Source organism: Ostrea edulis, chromosome 3, assembly GCF_947568905.1.
Source record: "Ostrea edulis chromosome 3, xbOstEdul1.1, whole genome shotgun sequence".
Taxonomy (NCBI): Eukaryota; Metazoa; Mollusca; class Bivalvia; order Ostreida; family Ostreidae; genus Ostrea; species Ostrea edulis.
Genome location: NC_079166.1, coordinates 4,386,003 through 4,407,158, shown reverse-complemented (window position 1 = coordinate 4,407,158; position 21,156 = coordinate 4,386,003). Strand labels below are relative to the sequence as shown.

Here is a 21,156-nt window from a genome sequence, read left to right as displayed (position 1 = left end):
CTTAAGGAGAACAATTTTAAATATTTTTTTCTATTTATTAGTTATGTGAAACTTTGATCCCCTATTGTGTCCCCATCCTAGCCTCAGGGGTCATGGGTTTAACAAACTTGAATATAAAGTATGTCGGGAAGCTTTCATGTTAATCCCAGCTTGAAGATGTATAACAGGACTTTGACGTTAACGCATTAAAACTGGAAGAAAAGGAAATAAACAGTAATATTACATAAAGGAAGGATTGCTATGCTGTCTTGACAACTGGATTTGGAAATGTCTTGCCATTCTAGGTTTATGCAGCTCTGAAACGAGTAAGTCGGGAGGGGTCCACGTCCTCGTAGGGTCGTATGTTCGCCATTGATAGGCTTGATGGAGGGCCAGTCGGAAGAAAATTGCCCCACATCAGTTATTAATACGATGGTCTCTACAGCCCAGTAGCTAAGTACTTCGTTACTAGCTTGAAAATACGGATGTATATTTAATTGCGGTTATAAAATTTAGAAATTCATTTCAAAATTAAGGATTATCTCCCTCATGCATAGCTCTTATCCTTGGACGAATTTGGCTCCACTTGTATGGCACGCTGTTTTTGGCTATATTTAGCTCTAAAACTTCATAGTTATTTCGGATTTCAAACATTTCGGTTGAGCATCACTGAAGAGACATTATTTGTCGAAATGCGCATCTGGTGCATCAAAATTGGTACCGTATAAGTTTTACATAAATGTAAACTTTGTATAGCCTGTTGTACTGCGAATTAAGTTGAATTTGAAGACTAGCTGTGATACTCCTAGTATTATCAAAACAGCTTTGGCACTTCAGTAAAAGCTTTATCAATGATAGATGTCACAAATAATATGTAAACTAAAAAAGGACATTTCGACTCTATGTGTTCGAAGAATAGTGCACTACAGAGTTTTACAAAAGTACCACAAACGGTACAATATACACCCGTCGGAATGTGAAATTGAACCTAGAAGCATATTATACACTCTGAATTGATACAACATACATTCTGAATAGAAAAGCCTTAAAGTGGGTCATGGTGCATCAATGCGACATGTGAACTGAATATGTATTCTCTGAGAGTAAGGTTGTAACAAAATATCGGTACAATATATATCGATGGTGATAAAAAGTCTAGGAAACCATTTGATGTACTTTTAATCCTAAAGTAGGTCATAATGTACCAATTGAAATAAAAAGTGAACTGATTATCTATTTCTCTGAGAGGGAGGTTGTGACTAAATTTCAGAGCAATACCTGTGACCATACCCCCCCCCCCATCTGGAAAACTGTTTGACCCACTTCTACCCCTAAGGTACTGTAGGTAATAGTGCGCCAATCCAGTTGAAATGCTAACTGCACTTGTCTTCCTCCGAGAGGAGGCCTTTGACTAAATATGAGGGGAATATCTGTATCCGTAATGAAAAAAGCCCAGAAAACTGTTTGACTTATTTTTAGCTCAAACGTATGTCAATGATGGACCATTCCAGCTGAAATGCAAACTGAATTTGTAATTCTCAAAGGGGAAGCCTGTGACTTAATTTCACAGCAATATCTGTATCCATAATAAAAAAAAAACCCGGAAAACTGATTGACCTATTTTTAGTCCTAATGTATGTCACGTACCGACTGATCAATCTAGTTGAAATACAAATTGGGCTTCTATTCCTCTGAAACGAAGCTTATATATAGATTTCAGGGCAGTATCTGTATCTGTAATGAAAAAGTCTGGAAAACTGTTTGACCTACTTATAGCCCTAAAGTAGATCAAGGATGAACCAATCCAGATGAAATGCAAACTCACTCTTACAATTCTTGAGGGAGACATTGTGACCAAATTTCAAAGTTGTATATGCATCCGTTACAGAAAAAAGTTCGGAAAAATGACCCCAGACGGACGGACGGACAGCCAGCTAGCCAGCCAGACAGACGTAAGGACAGCATCATAACATAATACGTCCCATCTAATGATGGTCGTATAAAAACGTGTAATACCTCAAAACAGCACTAGTAATGAATAGGTTTTGATTGATTATCGCCCGCTTTTATACACTTCGGTATACTAAGTTTCTTTTCCTGAGAAAAGGTTAGTTTAGTTCTTAGACTACCAATACCTTTCCGGTCCATAGCGTTGGTGCATGCACCAATGCCCTAGTGTATTAGATACGCCATGTTCCTTTATGAACAGGGAAAATAACGTGTGACTATCATCTAGCCAAAACTGGATGTCTACTGTAAATAGTTCCAAGTATACATGGACCATTTAACCCAATAATCACAGTTCCTTATTTTCGCCTACAATTTGTATTTATTAATCCATTCGGAACATTTGCAAACTTTGCAATGAATAGGTTGAAGTCGTTAGATAACCTGGTATTCCGAATAAGTGGGCATCGGTAACGGCTGTTAAATCTTCAGGGATATCATTCATTTTAAGATATTAATAAGGGAGTCAGTAAGATATATCGATTGATATAGTCAAACATTAATAGAGGTATTATAGGCAGCATTTATATTTATATCGTCAAATATCAATAGAGGTATGATAAACGACATTTACATCTATATGGTCATACAATAGTAGAGGTATGATAAACAGCATTTACAGTATGCAGTGATTGAGTACACATGAGCTACTTACCTTTTAGTTGGCCATTACAAATTTCAAATATTTCCTCGTGGACCTCCAGTCCTTTCGTTGACGTCACATCCAGTATTTCTGCTTTACTACACCCGAGCAGACGCTTCAGTAGCGTGGTCTTACCGGCCCCGGCACATCCCACGATCATCCCCCTGGCGTGGTGGACCGTCTGTGTTCCTCTCTTGGTGTACTCCACGTACCGCTCTCTGGCCTCTTGGTCCCAGTCTAATATTTCCTTAGGGACTCCCACTGTATGATAAAATCACACAAATATGTATAATGATAGAGTAATACAGTGATCCCCCGTTATAACGCCAACATCTGTACCTCTGCAATTTTGGCATTATAACGGGGATGGCATTATATCGGGGGAAGGGGTATGTGTACAGATATCATAAGAAATCAAACAAATTTTATCTACTACATCGTGCTTTGAATGCCTGGATAATCTCGGCGTCCAGTGATCGTAAATGACTCGTAATGGTAGGAGTATTTAATGATTTCCAGTTTATGTTTTATGTGCAACACGCTTAGACTTCGGTGTGTCCACCATACTCAGATTAAAAAAAAAATACTGCATATTTGAACTCAGTTGATTATAAACGTAATTTATTATCTGTTCCAAACTTTGATACCTTGAGGACTAATGGCAGAAAATTGCTTAAGTCTGCTCACTGAAATTTTCCTGCCGTTGACTGGCGATAATTATAGCCGGGTAATTATAACGAAAATTGTCCAAATCGGACCTGTAAATAGGTTGGCAGATGGTGGTATGCGGGGAATGGCGTTATAACGTGGTTTTACATAGCGAGGAAAAAGAAACTTTGAACTTTTTTGGCGATATGCGGGGATGGCATTATAACGGGAGGCAATATAGTTGGGGATCGCTGTTCTCATATTATTCAGATATATGCAGAAGTTATTTCTACTATTACGTCTTATTTCGAATTTGAAATGGGAAAGAAGGAGATGGGGGGGGGGGGGGGGTACACATAGTTGTCTTCTGATCAAAGCTGAACATGCAAAAGGAAACACGATGAAATTATACCGAAAATGCAAGTTAAGAAACGTTTTAGTGATTATATGTATGATTAACACACTCGCTTCACCGCTACGACCCGAGTTTAAATCTCGTGATCGGCAGTGGTTGTATGTTAGAAAGTATGATGGTCGCCCATTTGGACACGTGGGTTATTATATAGCTAATGTTCATTGTTGTTACTTCCGATTTCAAAAATAAAGATAATTTATTCATATTTATATATTTTCTTTGTCGCCTGAAGGCCAAAAAAAGATGCAAGAGACAGGATAATATATGAATACTTCACACACGGAAAACTATGCATTTCCTAAGTAATTCATTGTCCAGGGAGAATATGCCCATGGGAAAATATTATTAAAGTATATGATAATTCTTTATATAATTTCGTTTGTCTGAAGGAGACGCGAAAGACTATGTAATCAGATTTATAGTTTTTGTTTAAAAAAGTAAACGAAAATGTCTTAAGCAAGAAATTATAGAAATAGATTAAAATGAAAATATTCAAAATAAGGTTTTCTCATATACATTGCACATCTCGTAGTGTTTAGTATGATACTAATTGTCTTGATAAGCTGAAAAACAATATACATGTGAAGAGCTTTTTTTTAACAAAAACCACTCTCGTCAAGTCTATTCATTCTATGGTCCATTTTACCCCTCCCGTAAGGCGATTAATAGCTACAGCATTTATCAGTTCTTCTCAATAAAAAATCAGTGACTATCAGAAGTCATCAGCTCAAAGAACGAAATAACAGCAATTACCTGCGAAAATGACACTTTCTGTACGCTTTCCGCCGAGACGTTCAACATTATAACATTTATTAGAGTTACAGCATCGCCAGCATGAATTGGTATTACTCTAATACTCGTATAGCGTTCGCTTCGTAACCGGAAGTTTGTGAGTCCGAACGCCACTCGTACCATGGTCGCGTCAAACCTAAGATGTGAAGATAGGTAGTGACTGTTCCTTCGCCAAACGCTCGACATGTAGAAGCGAGAATCAAGGATCTTTCGGATAGCACCTTTAAACGGAGGACCCATGTCGCAGCGGGCGTTGGCACGATAAAACAAACCTCACTGCTTCGGCCCTGAACGCTAGGCATAGGTCTAAATTTATGGCACAAACCAAATCCTATAACGCCCGAAAGGGCGTTATAGTAGATTTGATCACGTACCAACTTCGTGTCATACCCAATGACACTCAAAAATGATATTTTATTTCTTATATTTATATTTTCTATTTTGATTTGTGTTCTTACCGAGCTTCCATGATTATGTAGCAGATGACCAAATAACGATCATAGAACACAAAATATAGTTCGTTAGAGTTTTATCGAATAAAAATTACGAACAATATTAAAGAAAATATAAGATATAGACATTTAATTGAAAAGGCTAAAAAAAGACGAAACGGGTGTAAAATAAAAGCAATTTAGAGCGTAAAGTTAACTGAAATGAAGACAAAAAGAGTGAAGTAAACTACACCCGTGATGTGATTTGGTCGCGATCAGCGATGGGGATACTGGCGTTGGCCTAGCCTATTAAGTTGAAAACGCAATTGTTGAAGAGAGTTTTCGACAGAAATTCAAAGGACCAGAGATAATTGATGGAGGATATGATGGGTCAAGTTATCATTAAGCTCTTAGTCAGGTTTTTGCAAAGAAACAACGGTATGTTAATCGTTAGTACTTGTGGTTGTAGCCATGCATGAGACGATTCGAAACAGTAAGACAAAGTGAAGGTACCGGTAGGTTGCGTCTTTTATTTACCTTCAGTGTGTGTAAGAGAAAATAAAAACGAACTGACGGACTTTTTGTTCACTTGCGAGATGGATTTTAATGAAGACTCGCACCGATACCCTGACATGAACATAATAGTAGTATAACGTGGCTTGATGGGCGGTTCAACTGAGTGCAGTTTTGAGTGCGGGCCGATAGGTGGTTCAACTGAGTGCAGTTTTGAGTGTAGTTTGGAGTGCGGGGTTTTATAGACAGGTCAAGCAGTTGGCCAGGTGGCCGGGATGCCACCTGGCGCGGTGAAACGGGGTTGGTGCGGTCAAGCTGGGGGAGGTGGGCAGAGCTGGCGATGTCCAACAGGCGAGGTGGGGGGATAGCGTGTGAACGTTTTGTATTCCTTGTGTATTCCTGGTGTATTCCTTTATGTTAAATTTTCAAATAAAAAGAAATAAAGAATAATGGTTGAAAGTTTACACATTTATTTAATGAACAATTAAAAGTTTACACATTTATTCAATGAACAATTTACACACAATTAAACACAATTTATAAAGTCCACACATTTTACACAGGCTTTCACGCGGACTTGGATTTCTTGGCGGCGGTTTTCCTCTTCCTTTTTGGGTGGTTCTGTGGGTGGTGGGTTTGCGCTGGGAACGTCCTGCTGTTTCGGACAGTCCGCGATCCAATCCTCACTTGCCCACACTTGTAGCATGGGTCGCGCTCTTTAGTTTTCTTGGTGGTTTTCTGCGGGCAATCTGGCGACCAATGCCCCGCTTCCCCACAGGTGTTGGTAGGGTCCATGTGGGATTTAGCGGCCACTATTTCCTCCAGTTTTTTCATCAGCACCGCGGTGTGATTGGCGATTTCATCGGCCATCACGTTGATGCGGTTAACGATTCCATCCAGGGTGGTCGTAATGATCGCAAAATCAGCCCTGGTCATGGGGGAATCTTCATTACTAATGGGAGGGTTATCGTATAATCCCAACTCCAGTCCCGTAGCATCCTGTGAATCGGGGAAGAAAACCCCCAGGCCTTGATCCGTAGGATTCTGACTAGGGAGAAAGTCCGTGGTCTGTTCCATTTCCAGCTATCTGTCAATGTATTCTTGCTGCGCCTGATCTACGGGCTTCCTAGCTTTCTTCAACTCGACTTGTTTCTGTGCCATGTTATCTAGCGAATATCAGAAGATATAATGAGGTGTGACAACTAAGCTCCGCTTTTATAACTACCAAGTTCAATGACATGCGCAGAACATCTGGCATTGTAATTTAATAATCTTTCACACCAAATTCGTACGGTTCACTGACATCGTAAATGTTAAAGTAGTTGTTTACACAGGTGATGGCATCATCTAATTTCCGAGCTCTGGTCCACAGAAATTTCACATCCTTGACGCTTTCCCACATTTGATGGCCTCCAACCCAAAACATACACCATACACTTCGTCTGATACGTGGTTTTTTCAGCCGAATAAAATCCGATACTTTGCGAGTTCCATCAAGCAGCGTGTAGAACGGGAAAGTCATAAATTGTATATTACTAAATCGCTGGTACGGTTTCTCTAAATCTGAAGCAATGTTTTCTTCTGACCACCGATCAAAAACATATTCGAAACACCAATTTCGAGATCTACGTTTTCTACGGATGTAATGTCTTCTTGCCACTAAATTTTCCCAAATATTTTCATCGCATTCTTCCATATTAATCTCTGGTAAGGATAGACCTTCCATGTTAATGTAGTAAACAACAATTGAACATAATTTATTGACCACGTGATGAACTTCTGGCGTTGTAGCGCGAGAGAAACCGATTTTCTGAAAAACAACTTTCGCGCGCTCCGTCTAGCGTGTGACGACGTAATGAACTTATGAACACCTGGCGTTGTAGCGTGAGAGAATCTGATTTTTTGAAAAACAACTTTCGCGCCCTTCGTCTAGCGCGTGACGACGTGATGAACACCTGGCGTTGTAGCGTGAGAAAACCCGATTTTTTGAAAACGCCTGCTAGAAAAATATTGCATTATGAGACAAAATGTTGATGACCTCAGTACACTATCAAATAAACAAGATTTAATAGCACCGAAAAATAAAAACCTCTGAAAAAATTGAAATAAAAAGCTCTGTTTTTTTCTGTCTTATTTTATTTGTATTCATCATGGGTGGAACTTCTAACACGCGGTTAGACGGTCATGCTTATATCTTAAATTTTGTCAAGATTGTTGAAAAATTATCATGGTATAAATCTGCTAGAGCTGATGTGCAATCAGCCATACCCGAGGTGGGGAATCTTGATAGCTTTCGACGGATTGCTAGGTCATTAGCCAAAGACACAAATCCAGGGCGACTAATCATGATTTATCTGTATGCCGAGGAGCTCAAGAAAATCATCCCCGATCAAACCCGTGACATTGCGATCATTCTACAAGAAAGTTTACAAGAAGGGTTCATGGAAATGATGCGTTTTAACTAGTTTTCTTCATTAACAAATCATGGGTGAAAGTGAAAACATCTCAGAAAAAGCGCATAAGCATGCATTAAAATGCAAGACGATGGGGTGTTTCAAGCTGTTAAAAATTATCTGATATCGGGAGTGTTTCCAATAACCCTAGACGAATATACAGATCTACGGAACCATGGGTACAAGAACCTCTATAACGATGCAGGATTGATGTTAATTCATATCGTGGGGGGGGGGGATTCAAGAAACTCATGCCAGAAAAAAGCAACGGAGATTGAAAGTATCACAAGCGACTGGCTTCGAGAAGTGTACATAAAGTGTAAAGAACTTAAATCATTTCATTTATGAAATCATGGCTGAGAGGGACAACACAGAAAAAATATTCGTCGGAGAGTGTATTGAGGAGGTAGAAAACTTACCAGGATTTCAATTTGTGAAATCGTATCTTCGTTCGGAAATATTTCCAATCACTTTAAACGAATATTCGTGGATATGCAACCATCTAATCGAGAACCGTATCGGCACCTCGGCCTTGGTTTTGATTCATGTAATAGCCGAAGAATTAAAGAGAACGATGCCAAACCAAACACCCGAGATCGAGACCCTCCGAGCGCAGTATCTGCACATGTACATCAAAATACGAGACAATGCGTAACCTTTAATCTGGACAACAATGAAGTGTATCTGTTACCCGAAGAAGATCGAAAAAGTATCTGGATGACTGTAGCCGCCGATCGATATCGATTCCAAAGAAGAATTCAGAGTGTGGAGAACATTTTAAAACCTATCTTAGAAAAACTTTTTATTTCTTTGTAAGTGACATGAATAAAACATTGTTGTATGTGGCGTGAATAAAAATGTTTAAAATACATAGATTGTGTTTGTCGAGTCTCTCAGAGGAAGGGTTTATTTTATTACTCAGGAGAAAAATCCTAAAAGTGGATTGACAATCAGTTAGAATAAGATGTTTTCTACTGTATTACAGGTTATTGGTCATTTTCATAGTTGTACATGTCCGAGAAATAAATACTTTAAGTGTCTGTGTTAGTGGATTTCACCTCGACTCGTGCTCTTTGACCTCTGTTTCATTGAAGAATATGCCCCGTAGCAAAATAAAACTAAGCTTAACGAATTCAACGTCTCAGAATTTATCAAATAAAATCCTCAATTCAGAGAAATTGAATGTGTAGAAAAAGAAAATGCGAAACAACTCTCTTCACGAAAGCACAAATTAGCCATTTTGACGGCAGCCATCTTGACTTCGTCTCCGAAGCGAGGGGTGTTTTCGAGGAGGTCCGCGCTCTCTCGTTATATAACGACGCTCTCGCCAGTTCCCTTCACTGGTGATCCAGGAACTACAAGATTTATTTTGAGAAGATTAGAAGAATTGAAGAACAACAATGTCGACAACCAGGGTCGTCTTTGCCACCTTACCGGGGATCAGATACCGGCTGCAGCTCGTTACCGAGCGGAACAATGGTGGGGACTGGGTAATCATGAGCACCCGGGAATTGGGCCAGTTTAGTCATCTTGATAGGGTGGGGGCTATGGAGCTCGTCAATCAAGTGCGGGGCCTTTACGAGCGCCCTGGACGGGGTCGCACCCGCCGTAGGACAGCGCGCATGTCCACCACCCCAGACGTCGCCCCCGGTCAACAGACAGTCCATCGCAGCCCGGACCCTCGGAACAGCCCTCGCCATCGATACTGGAGGGGTACTCGCCCTCATCAATGTCCCCGCAGCCGCCCACTAACCCGAGAGCGAGTCTAGAAGAAGTGGTGCCCCAGACACCCACTCCCCCGTCAACCCCTGTGAGACGCCGGGCACGACGTCACGGTGCCGTTCGTATCCTTCCACTACACAAAACACCGGCATCAGCAGGACAGCCGACAGAACACGAGACCGTCGTCCCGGGGTGGGCAGATCGAGTACCATGGATCTGATTCACCTGCCCCATCTGTCTGCAAGACTCCAAACACTTGCAGTTAGAGTGCAGCCACTGTAAACAACGGGCAGTGTGCTGCGAGTGTGTGGTCCAGCTGGAGGGAGGAAGATACAGGCGGTGCCCCCTCTGCAGATTCATCGGCGTGTAGAAAGGCACAGAATAGAGTAAAAACCCCACGGCCCTTTTAAGGGTCACCCACATCTTTTGAAAAGATGGTGTTTATCACAATGATTGAGAAACTTACACAAATTAACACCAGTAGCACTTTATTTACTACCAAACACATGATTATGTTTTAATGACAATATACACTTGTTTATCATACCTACAAGCACAATCATGAATACATTGTCTGTAATGACTCCAATTTCCTCCAGCTAAGCCACACCCAATCTTATAAGGGAAGGCTAAAGTCTTGTACGACAAACTTCCCAATTCACGTAAACATTGTTGAAACCATAGTTCTCGCGGTTCGGGTGTATCTCGATAGCGGGGAATACGCTGAGTTCCTTTTCCATAATCCCACTGGGCTAACAAACAAATCACATCAGGATCGGTAGCATTTGATAAGATGCTTAACGTGCCAGGCATTCCTCGATCGGATTATATGGCTAGATTTCTACGGCGTAAGGGTTGTCGTGTAGCATAGAGATTCGCCCAAGGAAATTTGTCGGCAATACCTTGACTTAACCCATGAGGTTTTAACGTTAAACAATTACATTGCTGTACAACTGCATCCACGGTTATACTCAGTAAATCACTGCACATAGGTCACACTCATGTTTATGAACTGTTGCTTGAATAAGACAGTATACACATTATTTTGGAATGACAATATACACTTGTTGGTCGTATCTACGCGCAAAGTCTTGAATGAATTGTCTGTAACGAGTGGAATTTCCCACTAAACCGCAGGCAATCTTAGAAGGAAAAGCTAAAGTCCTGTACGATAATCTACCCAAATGTCGCAAGTATTGTTGAAACCATAGTTCTCATTGTTCACGGGGGTCTCGATACCGTGAAATACATCCTTTCCCATAATCCCATTGTCCCAAGAAACAAATGACATCGGTTTGTGTAGAACGAGGTAAAACGTATAAACTTCCAGGAACACCCCGATCGAGGGTTGTTTTAGGAATTGCCAGTCTTTGCGCCAGGGCCAAATTATTCCGGCGAGCAATATTTCCATTTGTCAATAAATTATATTGTTGCACAATAGCATCCACCGACATAGAAAATATATCTTCCTCCACATAATTCACGCTCATGATGGGTTTTTGTTGAGTGTCGATGCTACAACTTTCGTTTTTATAAGTCACACTCACAAGGTGTGTTTGTTGAGTGTCAATCACGAGGGCTTCTTTGTCAAAGGTTCGGGGGCTTATCAAAAGTGGGTTTAAAATATGATAAAATGGGGTTTTCTCTATCGATCTAACTATCATTGGGGTTTCTACTGCCTCACAGACGTGAGAAATGAATCATTAAAGAGATCGAGAAGAAACATCGAGCCTCGACTCGAGCTCTTTGATCTCTGTTGTTTTGAAAACTATACGACCTAGCAAAATAAAATTAAGTTTAACGAATTCCGCGTCTCAGAATCGATCAAATAAAATCCTCAATTCAGAGAAATTGAATGTGAAGAAAAAGAAAATGAGAAAAAACTCTCTTCTCGAAAGCACAATTCCGCCATTTTGATGGCCGCCATTTTGGCTTCGTCTCCGAAGCGCGGGATGTTTTCGAGGAGGTCCGCGCTCTCTCGTTATATACAGGCACTCTCGCCAGTTCCCTTCACTGGTGATCCAGGAACTATAAGATTATTTTAAAGAAGAACAGAAGTTTGAGAAGAAGAACAAGAATGTCGTATTCCCTGCTTGCAATGATAATGGCGCGGACCATGCCGGGGAAGAAGAGTGCCATGCCGCCCCCCATAACCAACAACAACGTTGTGCCACCACACCTTAGGGAATACTGGGAGGGGGAGCTTGAGATGGTGCTGCGGCCCCCGGGAAGAATTGTGTTCCGGCCAGATGGGGAGTGCGAGTGGCACTTTTTTTTTTACGAGGGGGTGCCTGATGCCCCTAAGCAACCCCTCAAGAAGAGGTACCGCCGCCGCCACCGCCAGCGCAAGAACAAGGCCGCCAGGCAGTAAGGGGTAGACTACCCCATAGACAGTGTGGGGGGCTTTCATAGTCCCCCCGACCCTTTTAAGGGCCACCCACATGTTTTGAAAAGATGCTGTTTATCAAAATGCTTGAGAAACGTACAAAAACTAACACCAGTTGCACTTTTATTTTTTATTAAGAATCACTTTTTGATGCTCGATAAAGTTACATAGTTTTGATGGTTAATAACTTTCCGTGTTCTTCATAATCCCCCGTCGTGTAACGTAGTCTTTCGGATGCGAGACTATTCTCACATGCTTTCCAGCAACGCAGAGGATGAATGAAATACATCATGTTACGCTTCGTTCTCCAGTGTTTCATTTGAATTAATCCTCTTAACGTTTGTTGATCTCGGGTCATGATCAAATACTGGTATTCAATCTGAATGATTTTAGCGATATCCTCCGGTCCTGCATTGTCTAAGATAAAAGTCCATGCTCTACTTTGAGGAGTTTCTCTCACTCCTTTAACTCTACCATAAACTGGTACGTATCCCATCTTTTGGCAGACTGATTTTTTTATTAGGGCAAACCTGTCTTATATAGGTACACACACACAACACAAATTTTATTTTCCCCATTCTATTAACTAGAACATATTTACAATGATACATTCATAGCACGACATTGACAAGTTTGTCCTTTATGCGTTCTAGGTTTATCAAACCTCTCTTTAAACTAATGTGCTACATAACGATCTCGTTGTAACGCCGTACCTTTCCAAGGAAGTAACCATTCTTGGACCGTTTTTCTATTACGATGGCGTTGATGTAAATAATACACACAATATTGTCCACAGACATCCGTGTTCAAAGCTTGATAACAATTCGTGTTATGAATCCATGTGTCTTTGTGGCATCGAATCAACTCTTGGATTTCTTTATGGACCGGGGGTAATCCGTAAGAATCAAAATATTCTATGACGGGGCTGCTCAAATACAAACAAACCCAATGGGCCCCGGGGCGATGCTGGGGGTCCGTATTGACCACGATCGCTTTTTGATGCGGTAAGACCTCCGGTAATACGTCTCTAGGATACACATCTCCAAACGAAGACCCTAAATCTCGAGATAAGAGGTCTCTCAATTGATTGGTGTCCATCAGTAATCGATGCTGACTTCTCGCTGTTTGTTGACTTCTAGCAAATTGTCAAAGACGGCATACACCACGCAGTTCAAGGTCTCCGCTACGTTGGCCGTGAATTGTACTTCTACTCCCAGGTTCCCCGTCTGTATGAGATGAAATTTATCGGTCTGAGCTTCTTGATCTTTGGTGAAATCCACACGCCATAGAGTGTATCCCTTTTTATACTCTTCCAGACTGATGTCCGGGGCCCAATCCTGTCCTAATTTTCCCAAGCCTTTGTACAGGGTCAGATACGATCTCAGATACTGATCGTCGTCGAAATTCGGTTCCAGGGGTCGGGTTTCTATCATTTCTCCATTGATACTGACTTCTAATTTCTTGACTTGCTGATTTTTGAAATGAAACGGATTTTTAGTATTATCGTCGTTAAAGGCGGCATTTTCCACGAAGCCCAAGATAATCAGTTTGGGCATCTGTCCTTGAAACAGGTGATCGGTGATTTTCGATTGGGTGCCGGTGGGAATGGTGAACGTTTTCACTTCCACTCTTCTCAACGGATATTTAGCCGTTTGAGTACTCAGCCGTTGATTGATCAGATTGACGATGTTAGGAATCGGTTTGACTTTTCTCACCCACAAGATCATTCTTTGAATGGTCACTTTGCCACTACTCCCCGCAGCGGTCATCATGTAGAATTGAGACCTGGCGCGGTTGAATCTCAGACGGACGTCTACTGCGTTCGGCAGACATTTCTCTTGCTGAAATAAATCCAGATGTAAACGATCCATCAACACGATGACTTTACTGTTATCTATCTTCTCGTGATGTTTTCTTAACCCCACGTTCTTGGAATTATCGGGATAGACAGGGGTAGGGATGGCGGCATTGATGGTGAGTGTATCACCGGCTACGGCGAATTGTTTGTCAGGTTGAGTCAGAGCAGCTAACTCGACTTCGTCCACGTCCCCGGCCGTATCTTTTTCCCACAAGGTACAGGCCTTCATCTGGGTTTTCAGAGTCTTGTGGCTATAAGACAGTAATTTCTCCAAGTAGGCTTTGTACGGATAAGTATCCGTTCCCGGGGTGATGACTTTTCCATTGAGACTCACATCGATTTCGCTGAATAAGGAATGTAGGATGTTATTGACGGGAGTGGAAGTAGAATTGCCTCCCGTGAGAGCTGTGCCATCTCCTTTGGTAAATTTACAGGTCATCTGGAGATACGATTGAGATAAATCCAGATATTCATCTCCCTGTCCTTTGATTTCGAATTCGATGGGAGCTGTATCTGAATTCAGAGTACTAGAAATCGGATAATATTCCATCCATTTAGAGTCTTATATAGTGACGTTCGTTGGGGAAACTGTAAACTGTAAACTGTAGAGATCTTATTTTCTAAGACATCTAGCCCCGTCTACGCAGCGGCTGTCAAAGCTTGTTTGGCCCCCGTTTTGAGTAAATCGGTGAAAAATCCCTTGCCTCTCTGTCTTTTTCTTTTTCTTCTTCTTTTTTGACTGGCTGCTGTTTTAAGTCTTTCGTTTAAAAGTCCTCGGCCTTTCTGTTTTCGTTTTGTTTTCTTTCTCTCCATAGTTGGCCTCCGTGAGTTCTGAGCGCTTGTTTGAGAGATTGCTTATTTTCTAAGACATCTATACCCGTCCGGTACCCGGCTTTCATGGATTGTCACGCTCCTCGTTTCACCATACCCGTTAAAACACTGTCCCCTTGACGGGCTCTTCATTTTTGTTGAATTTTAGGCATGGCCATACGGCCCGTATTTTTGATGGCTTGTACTCCGTGTGTCTTGATAGCATCTTTGAGAGAGCGTTTATTTTCTAAGACATCTAACCCCGTTTTAGCGACTGCTGTTAAAGCACTTTTAGCCCCCGATTTGAGCAAATTGGTGAAAAACCCCTTTCCCCTTTGTGGTGGAGGTAATACATTGGGCACCGTGAGAAATCCTCCGATGACTTTACCGACCGTGTTAACAAAGCTACGAGACAAATTACTCATCCAATTTCCTATTCCATATCCTTCTCCTGTTTGTGGTGCGGGGTTGCCTCCTAGTATCCCCTCAACGACCTGACCGATCACGGGAGTCGCTAGTTTACCGACTGTTTTTAAGAGGGCACCCCACCCGTGACCCCGCTGATGTAATAAACCTCGATGATACTGCATCTTTGTAGAGCCTGACCCCTTCAGGGTCTAACCCGCTTTTTATACTTTTTGCGACCCCTCTTTTTTCTTTTCATCCCTTTGCCTCCTTGAACGGCGCCGATTACGGCACTAGCAATCATAGGAAGGGGAATGGAAAATATCCCGTGTCCTTTCTGACGCCTAACTCCGCGATGATACTTCATCGTTACACGACTTTTCTCTTCAATACACTATTCGGAAATGAAGATTCACCAGTGTTCTGCCATTTAAAAAGGGCATGGGGTCCCCAGAGAGGTCATGATGTGAATGTCGATGGTATCGAAATGTTTTTTACTCAGTTTCAGATATTCGGCCCTGATGGGTTCCCATTTGGCATGTTGGCCGTCCACCAGGTGAAACGTACTAGGAACCACCCTTAATAATTTCAATTCGTTGGACCCCACCACTTGAGGGTTCACGACATCGCAATACACGTACATGGATTTCAGATTTTCGTAGACATCCATGGTATTGTTCCCCAAGTAAGTCACGTTGATCCATTTGGTCTCCGGTTCGTTTGGCAGGATAAGTTTCTGACTATCCATACCGAGCTTGTAAGCTAAGGATAGGGGAAAACGAACGAACAAGGGGGCTTTTCTGAGTATTTTCCCTTTAAACTGATACATGACTCGCTCGTATTTTTCGAAATAAACTAATTTCACGAAACTCTCTTCTTTGGGGTTACCCATCGTTTTCCATATCTTTTTCATACTTCGTTGATTTCGTCGATTAACGCCGCAGAATGAACGTAAGCTCCAGGTCTAAAGTGAATTCGGACGATACCCATCTTCTCACTGATATCGATGAGATGAAACCAGAGAGTGTCGCTCCATTCGACTAGTACGGGGCACTGTCTCAAGGGAAGCAGCTTGACTTTGTCCATTCGAAATCGTCCCCATTTGAAAATATCGGGGTTTTTAACTTGTTTAAGGTACTCTTCAGGGACGAGGATATCTAAATAAGCATCTTCCTTTAGGATGTTTTTCAAAGCATTGGGGAACATCATTTCAATTAAACCCACTTCCCATTCCCCGTCCGTCAAATCCATGGATTGGGGTAATAAGATTTTAAATTGTGCGGCCGTATTGTTCGGAAAGGATTCCATGGACCCATCACTAGGAAGCGTTAAATAAAACCCTTCTCGTCCAGCCATGATAACTCAAGTGATGACCATGAATCACTACTTCCTGTATTTATATTTGTAAGACCAAAAAAACATTTTTACATATTTTTGTTAAACATTTCAAAAAATTACAGTCATTTTTCTTGATCGCGGCCACCACGGCGACTCAACGATAGTAGAAAGGATTCTTGTATCTCCAGTGTTCGTCTCTCGACTAAGCGGCGTCGCATCAGCAAATAGTGTTGAGTCCCCCAACAATCGGCCACATCATACCCCTTCATGCCTTTAAAATCTCGGAGACACTCCTTCACGTTGTCAAACCAAGGGCTTTTAATTAAAGTCCATTCCGATTCGTGTTGTTGAAATGTATTGTAAGCTTTCACTTTCCAGCAGAAATTTTGATACTGGGTCTTCAGGATAAAGGGTAGCGATCCATGAACTACCAGTATACGTTTGTACAAGTACACGGGTTCCTGAGACACCTTATGTTGGTTACAATGCATCAAACACATCTTCTTATCCGAAAACCATGCGCTTTTCTTCCCCGTCTGCTTCCAGGCGTACTGTGTTTTACCCATGTTGAACTGATGAGTTGGGAGCAGCTCGTTCCTCTTTTATACCGGTTAAATTCATCTGAGGGCTAGGCATGATGTATCTTATGAGAGAACTCAAGGTGACCATCCAAAAATCGCTATTGGGATCTCGTAAGGCTAGCATCACCACTGAAGTGATGATGATCGTTAAACAGAGGAATAATTGTGCGAAATACACAATTTCTGCTCGAGGAACTTTTTCGCCTAAGAATTTCCATTGCTGTGTCAGGGTAGAATGAGATCCGCTTGCGGAATCCATGAGTTGAAACTAGAGGGGTATCCTTTCCACTTCACTTGGACTTCTGAAATGACTTTTTTCCCCACACGGCGCTTTTTATACCCTAAGATCTCCTCCACTTCGTACACATCGTCTTTTTTAATCACTGTTTGTAATTCTTGAGGGTAGAACGTCTCTTCTAATTCTTCTCCGTGGTCGTCTTTAATTCGGTATATGTTGCGCCCCGGAACTTTTCTGGAGATGGTGAACAATTCGGTGGTCCAGTTTGGTAAATACCCCTTATCAAATGTGCGTTTGGCTTTACTGATGCGTACCCGATCTCCCACTTGTAATGCCGAGGTGGTTGTTGTCTGTTTTCCGTACAAGGTTTTCCAGACCTTTTATACATTTGTGGGATTGACTTGAGCAGGAGCTCTCTGGATACTGCGATGATACGCGTGATTGTATCCGTGTACCAAATCGGGTAAGACATCCACATACCGTCGTGTTTTATGGCGTGTAAAATAATGCCACATATGTGCTTTCAGTGTGCGTTGAAAGCGCTCCACGATACTGGCTTTGGTTTCGGCATTACGTGTAGTAAAGAAATGAATGGTTTTGAAGGCTTGAAGAAATTCTTTATTCGTAAATTCTCTCCCTTGATCCGATTGAATGCGGACGGGGCGTCGTCCGTCTCGAAAAATCTTTCGGAGACCTCGTATCATTTCTTTGCCCTTTTTCTGTTTTAAAGGCACCACCCATGCATATTTAGACAACACGTTCATGGCACACAATAAAAGCGTATACCCATCATTGTATTTTTTCATGTTCGACACGTCGGCTAAATTTAACTGCCATTGCTCGTCGATATCGGTCACCCGGGTCTGTTGTCTCTTAAATTTGCGACGTATGGGCTTGTGTAAGGTATACGTATCTTGTTCTTTGACCCATTCTCAAATGTCAGAAAGTGTAATCTTGTGACCTAATTTACGTACTTGACGATACAAAGCTTGCACTCCACCATACCCTGTCTTAAGATCGGAATAAAGTAGCTGTAAGATCTGTTCCGTGGATTTTGTCATGTTAGCGTTAACGATGTTTCCGGTTTCACGTGATGTCTTTTTCTTGGAGCCCTTGGAATGTTTGGGGGTCATCATGCGTTTAGGGGTTTCATAGAAAGACTGTTCAAAACCCGAGATTTCTTGAAAACCGTTCTCATCTTCATCTATAGGTTTTGGAGTACTGATTTTTCCCGGCCTGTCCATTGCTTTTATAACATCGCGATTGGTCACGTATCCTTTAGGGGCATTCGTTTCTTTTAAGGCTTGGGCAAATTGCTGTAACCCCGCAGGTGCTTCACGATGTTTCAAAGGTTTTTGTCTCTGGGATTCGCTGATTAAATCCACGATATTAGAATCGGGAACCTTATAACCTCTATAACTGATTTCTCCTTCTTTATTCCAAGTTAACACTTTGGATTTCTTGAGATGATGGAGTAATAAACCCGCTTTCTTTTGACCTGGTTTACTGACGCTTTTGATAATTTGTTCTTCTAATGCATCGATATCTGCGACTGCTGCCCCTACAGGTGGGGGAGGTGCTTCCGCCGGAGAGGTTGGTGTGGGAAGTTTAGAAGGATTCTGTTGTCGAGCTTGTTGTAAATATTGTCGATACCGATGAAGTTGATGCCCGTATAGAGCTACGTTTTCTCCTTCGGTTAAATCATCTCGATGTTCGATGTCATCTAATTCGCTGCGTAACCCCACGGTCGATTGAAATTCGGGAGGCTTAGGTAATTTTCCTTTCAATTCATTCATCATCGCCTCGGGGACTAATACCATTTGACGACTCATGATTTGTTGCAAATTTTACTACAACCAAATGAAGTTAAGCCACCTTTCTGATTGATGAGTAACGCACGGCGTTTTTTCACGGGTTGTCGTTGTACTAGTCGCCTCAAGATGTGTTTCTTAGGAGCTAGTTGCCGCTTCTGAGTGGGAGTGAGAGGAATCACCCGTTTTAATATATTGTACAGGATCTCGCAAATCTTTAAAATGCAGTCGTTGGAACAATGTTTTAACACCTCCCTCTTTAATTTGGGTGAATAATGAGGGGTGCCCAGAGTTTGTAAGATAAATAAATGAGGTCATAATCGGGATTCACACTTCTTCGTATGAGGCATGGTGAAATAATGAAGGTGTGTGCACACTTTGTCACCTTTTTATACTGTTAATCGCTAGGGTGTGAGGGGTTGAAACGCCCGTGATGCACGGTCTGCTCGTGACGATCGCGACTACTTTTCAAATTGTATTGCAGGGGGCAATATCGATATTTATACTTCTGCTTAGGGGTCGATGTGGTTAAGGGAGTAAAACGGGCCATTCCCCTAAATGCTTCGCTAAAGCTGGGTAAGGCGGTATCACTGGTTCTAGCACTACCATTTTCTTGGTCCCTATTCCTTGTTTCAGTTCCGGTAAAGTCTTGGTTCTCTTGGGCGGGGTGTTTTGAGGTGTCATATATTTCGTAAACGGTATCTTCACGATGAGTATAGGGGTCTTCTTCTGAGGAAATTTAGCAAAACGTAAGAGGTGGGGCGGCAGGACGGTGGCTTTAGGACCGGGGGTCTTGCGGTGAATGATGAGTTTAGGGACTCTCTTGGGAGCTTTCTTGGGAACTTTCTTTTTTCTTTTCTTAGCCAGTTTCAAGAGGGAAGCGGGTAACACGCGTTTTTTTCTTTTGCTTCACTACTCTCACCACACTGCGAGGACGTCTTTTACGTTTTTGCGTCGTTCCCCACTTGAACAAATGACGTATGATGGTCCCTCCCAATAACCCAGCCCCACCCCGTTTCAAAATGGCATTTTTACGTTCTTCCTCATTGGCATGCTTATCGGCAATGACACTCAGGTCGTGACGATGTGTTCGAATGAAGCGCTCTGTGAGTTTATTCACGGGTAAGACCCCTTGTAATATTTTTTTAGCCCCCATGGCAAACCAATTCAGTAAGGCTTTACGCCCTAATTCGATGAGATGGGCCCGTTGCACGGGATCCTGTTCCCCTGTAAACGCCGTAACGTTTTTACTAATTTATTCTTTGGTGAAAGTCTACCCATGATAGGTTATGTTGAAATGAAATGGTTACTCACGAGGAGTCATTATTTATACTCTCGGAGCCATGTACACGGCTAACGTGGTAAAGAGTTGACTTCTTAATCTCAATTCCTCGGGGGTCTGAGGACTTAAATCGACCAGTAAATATCCGTGAGGAATACGGGTGGCTTCATCATAGACCGATAGTAAATGAGGCATTTGTAATTGTCGACTTAACACCCTGATCTGAGATTTATCTCTAGGATTTTTAAACAATACGAGGTAATGGGCATTCGGACTGATGGTCCGATGTTGCACGGGTCGATCGAAGAGATTCTGCGTGATGTAAATGACACTGGTATTGCGATGATGCGCTTTGCGCGTAAACCAATCCACAATGGATTATATGGCCTTTCCCCCCATCATATCATCAAAAATCAGTAAATTACGAGTGCCGAGATCGACGACTAATTGCTCGTCGTCTGAGGGAATATTGTGAATGAATGTCACCGACTCTTGTAATGATTCGTAAGCTGGCTGCCATTCTCGGTAACACCAGACTATTTTTTCAGGTGGGGGTGAAATCCATTGCGTATTTTGCACCAATTGCTTCACAAATTCCGTTTTACCCGATTTGGAAGGACCTGCTACTACCATAGTAAATTCCTGTTTCAATTGAAACGACCCTAGTGTCTCGTAGGTATACATCTTGATCAATGACACAAGTTCTAGAGTATCATACATATTTATTTACAAATAAAAAAACTTTAATTTATTCAACAAGTAAAAAAAACTTTAATTTATTTACAAATTCAAAAACACAGTTTATTCAACAAGTACAAATGCGTGCAGTTTCGTCCACAGAATG

General features: G+C 41.9%; 1 protein-coding gene across 1 annotated transcript in view; it reads right to left on the bottom strand.

Moving 5' to 3' along the window:
- The window catches only part of LOC125676826 (uncharacterized), a 157,825-nt gene that overhangs the window by 19,121 nt on the left and 117,548 nt on the right, over nucleotides 1-21,156 (bottom strand). Inside the window, exon 14 of the mRNA XM_056159787.1 lies at nucleotides 2,642-2,890. Coding sequence (XP_056015762.1) covers nucleotides 2,642-2,890 — 249 coding nt within the window. The remainder of the gene's footprint in view (nucleotides 1-2,641; nucleotides 2,891-21,156) is intronic.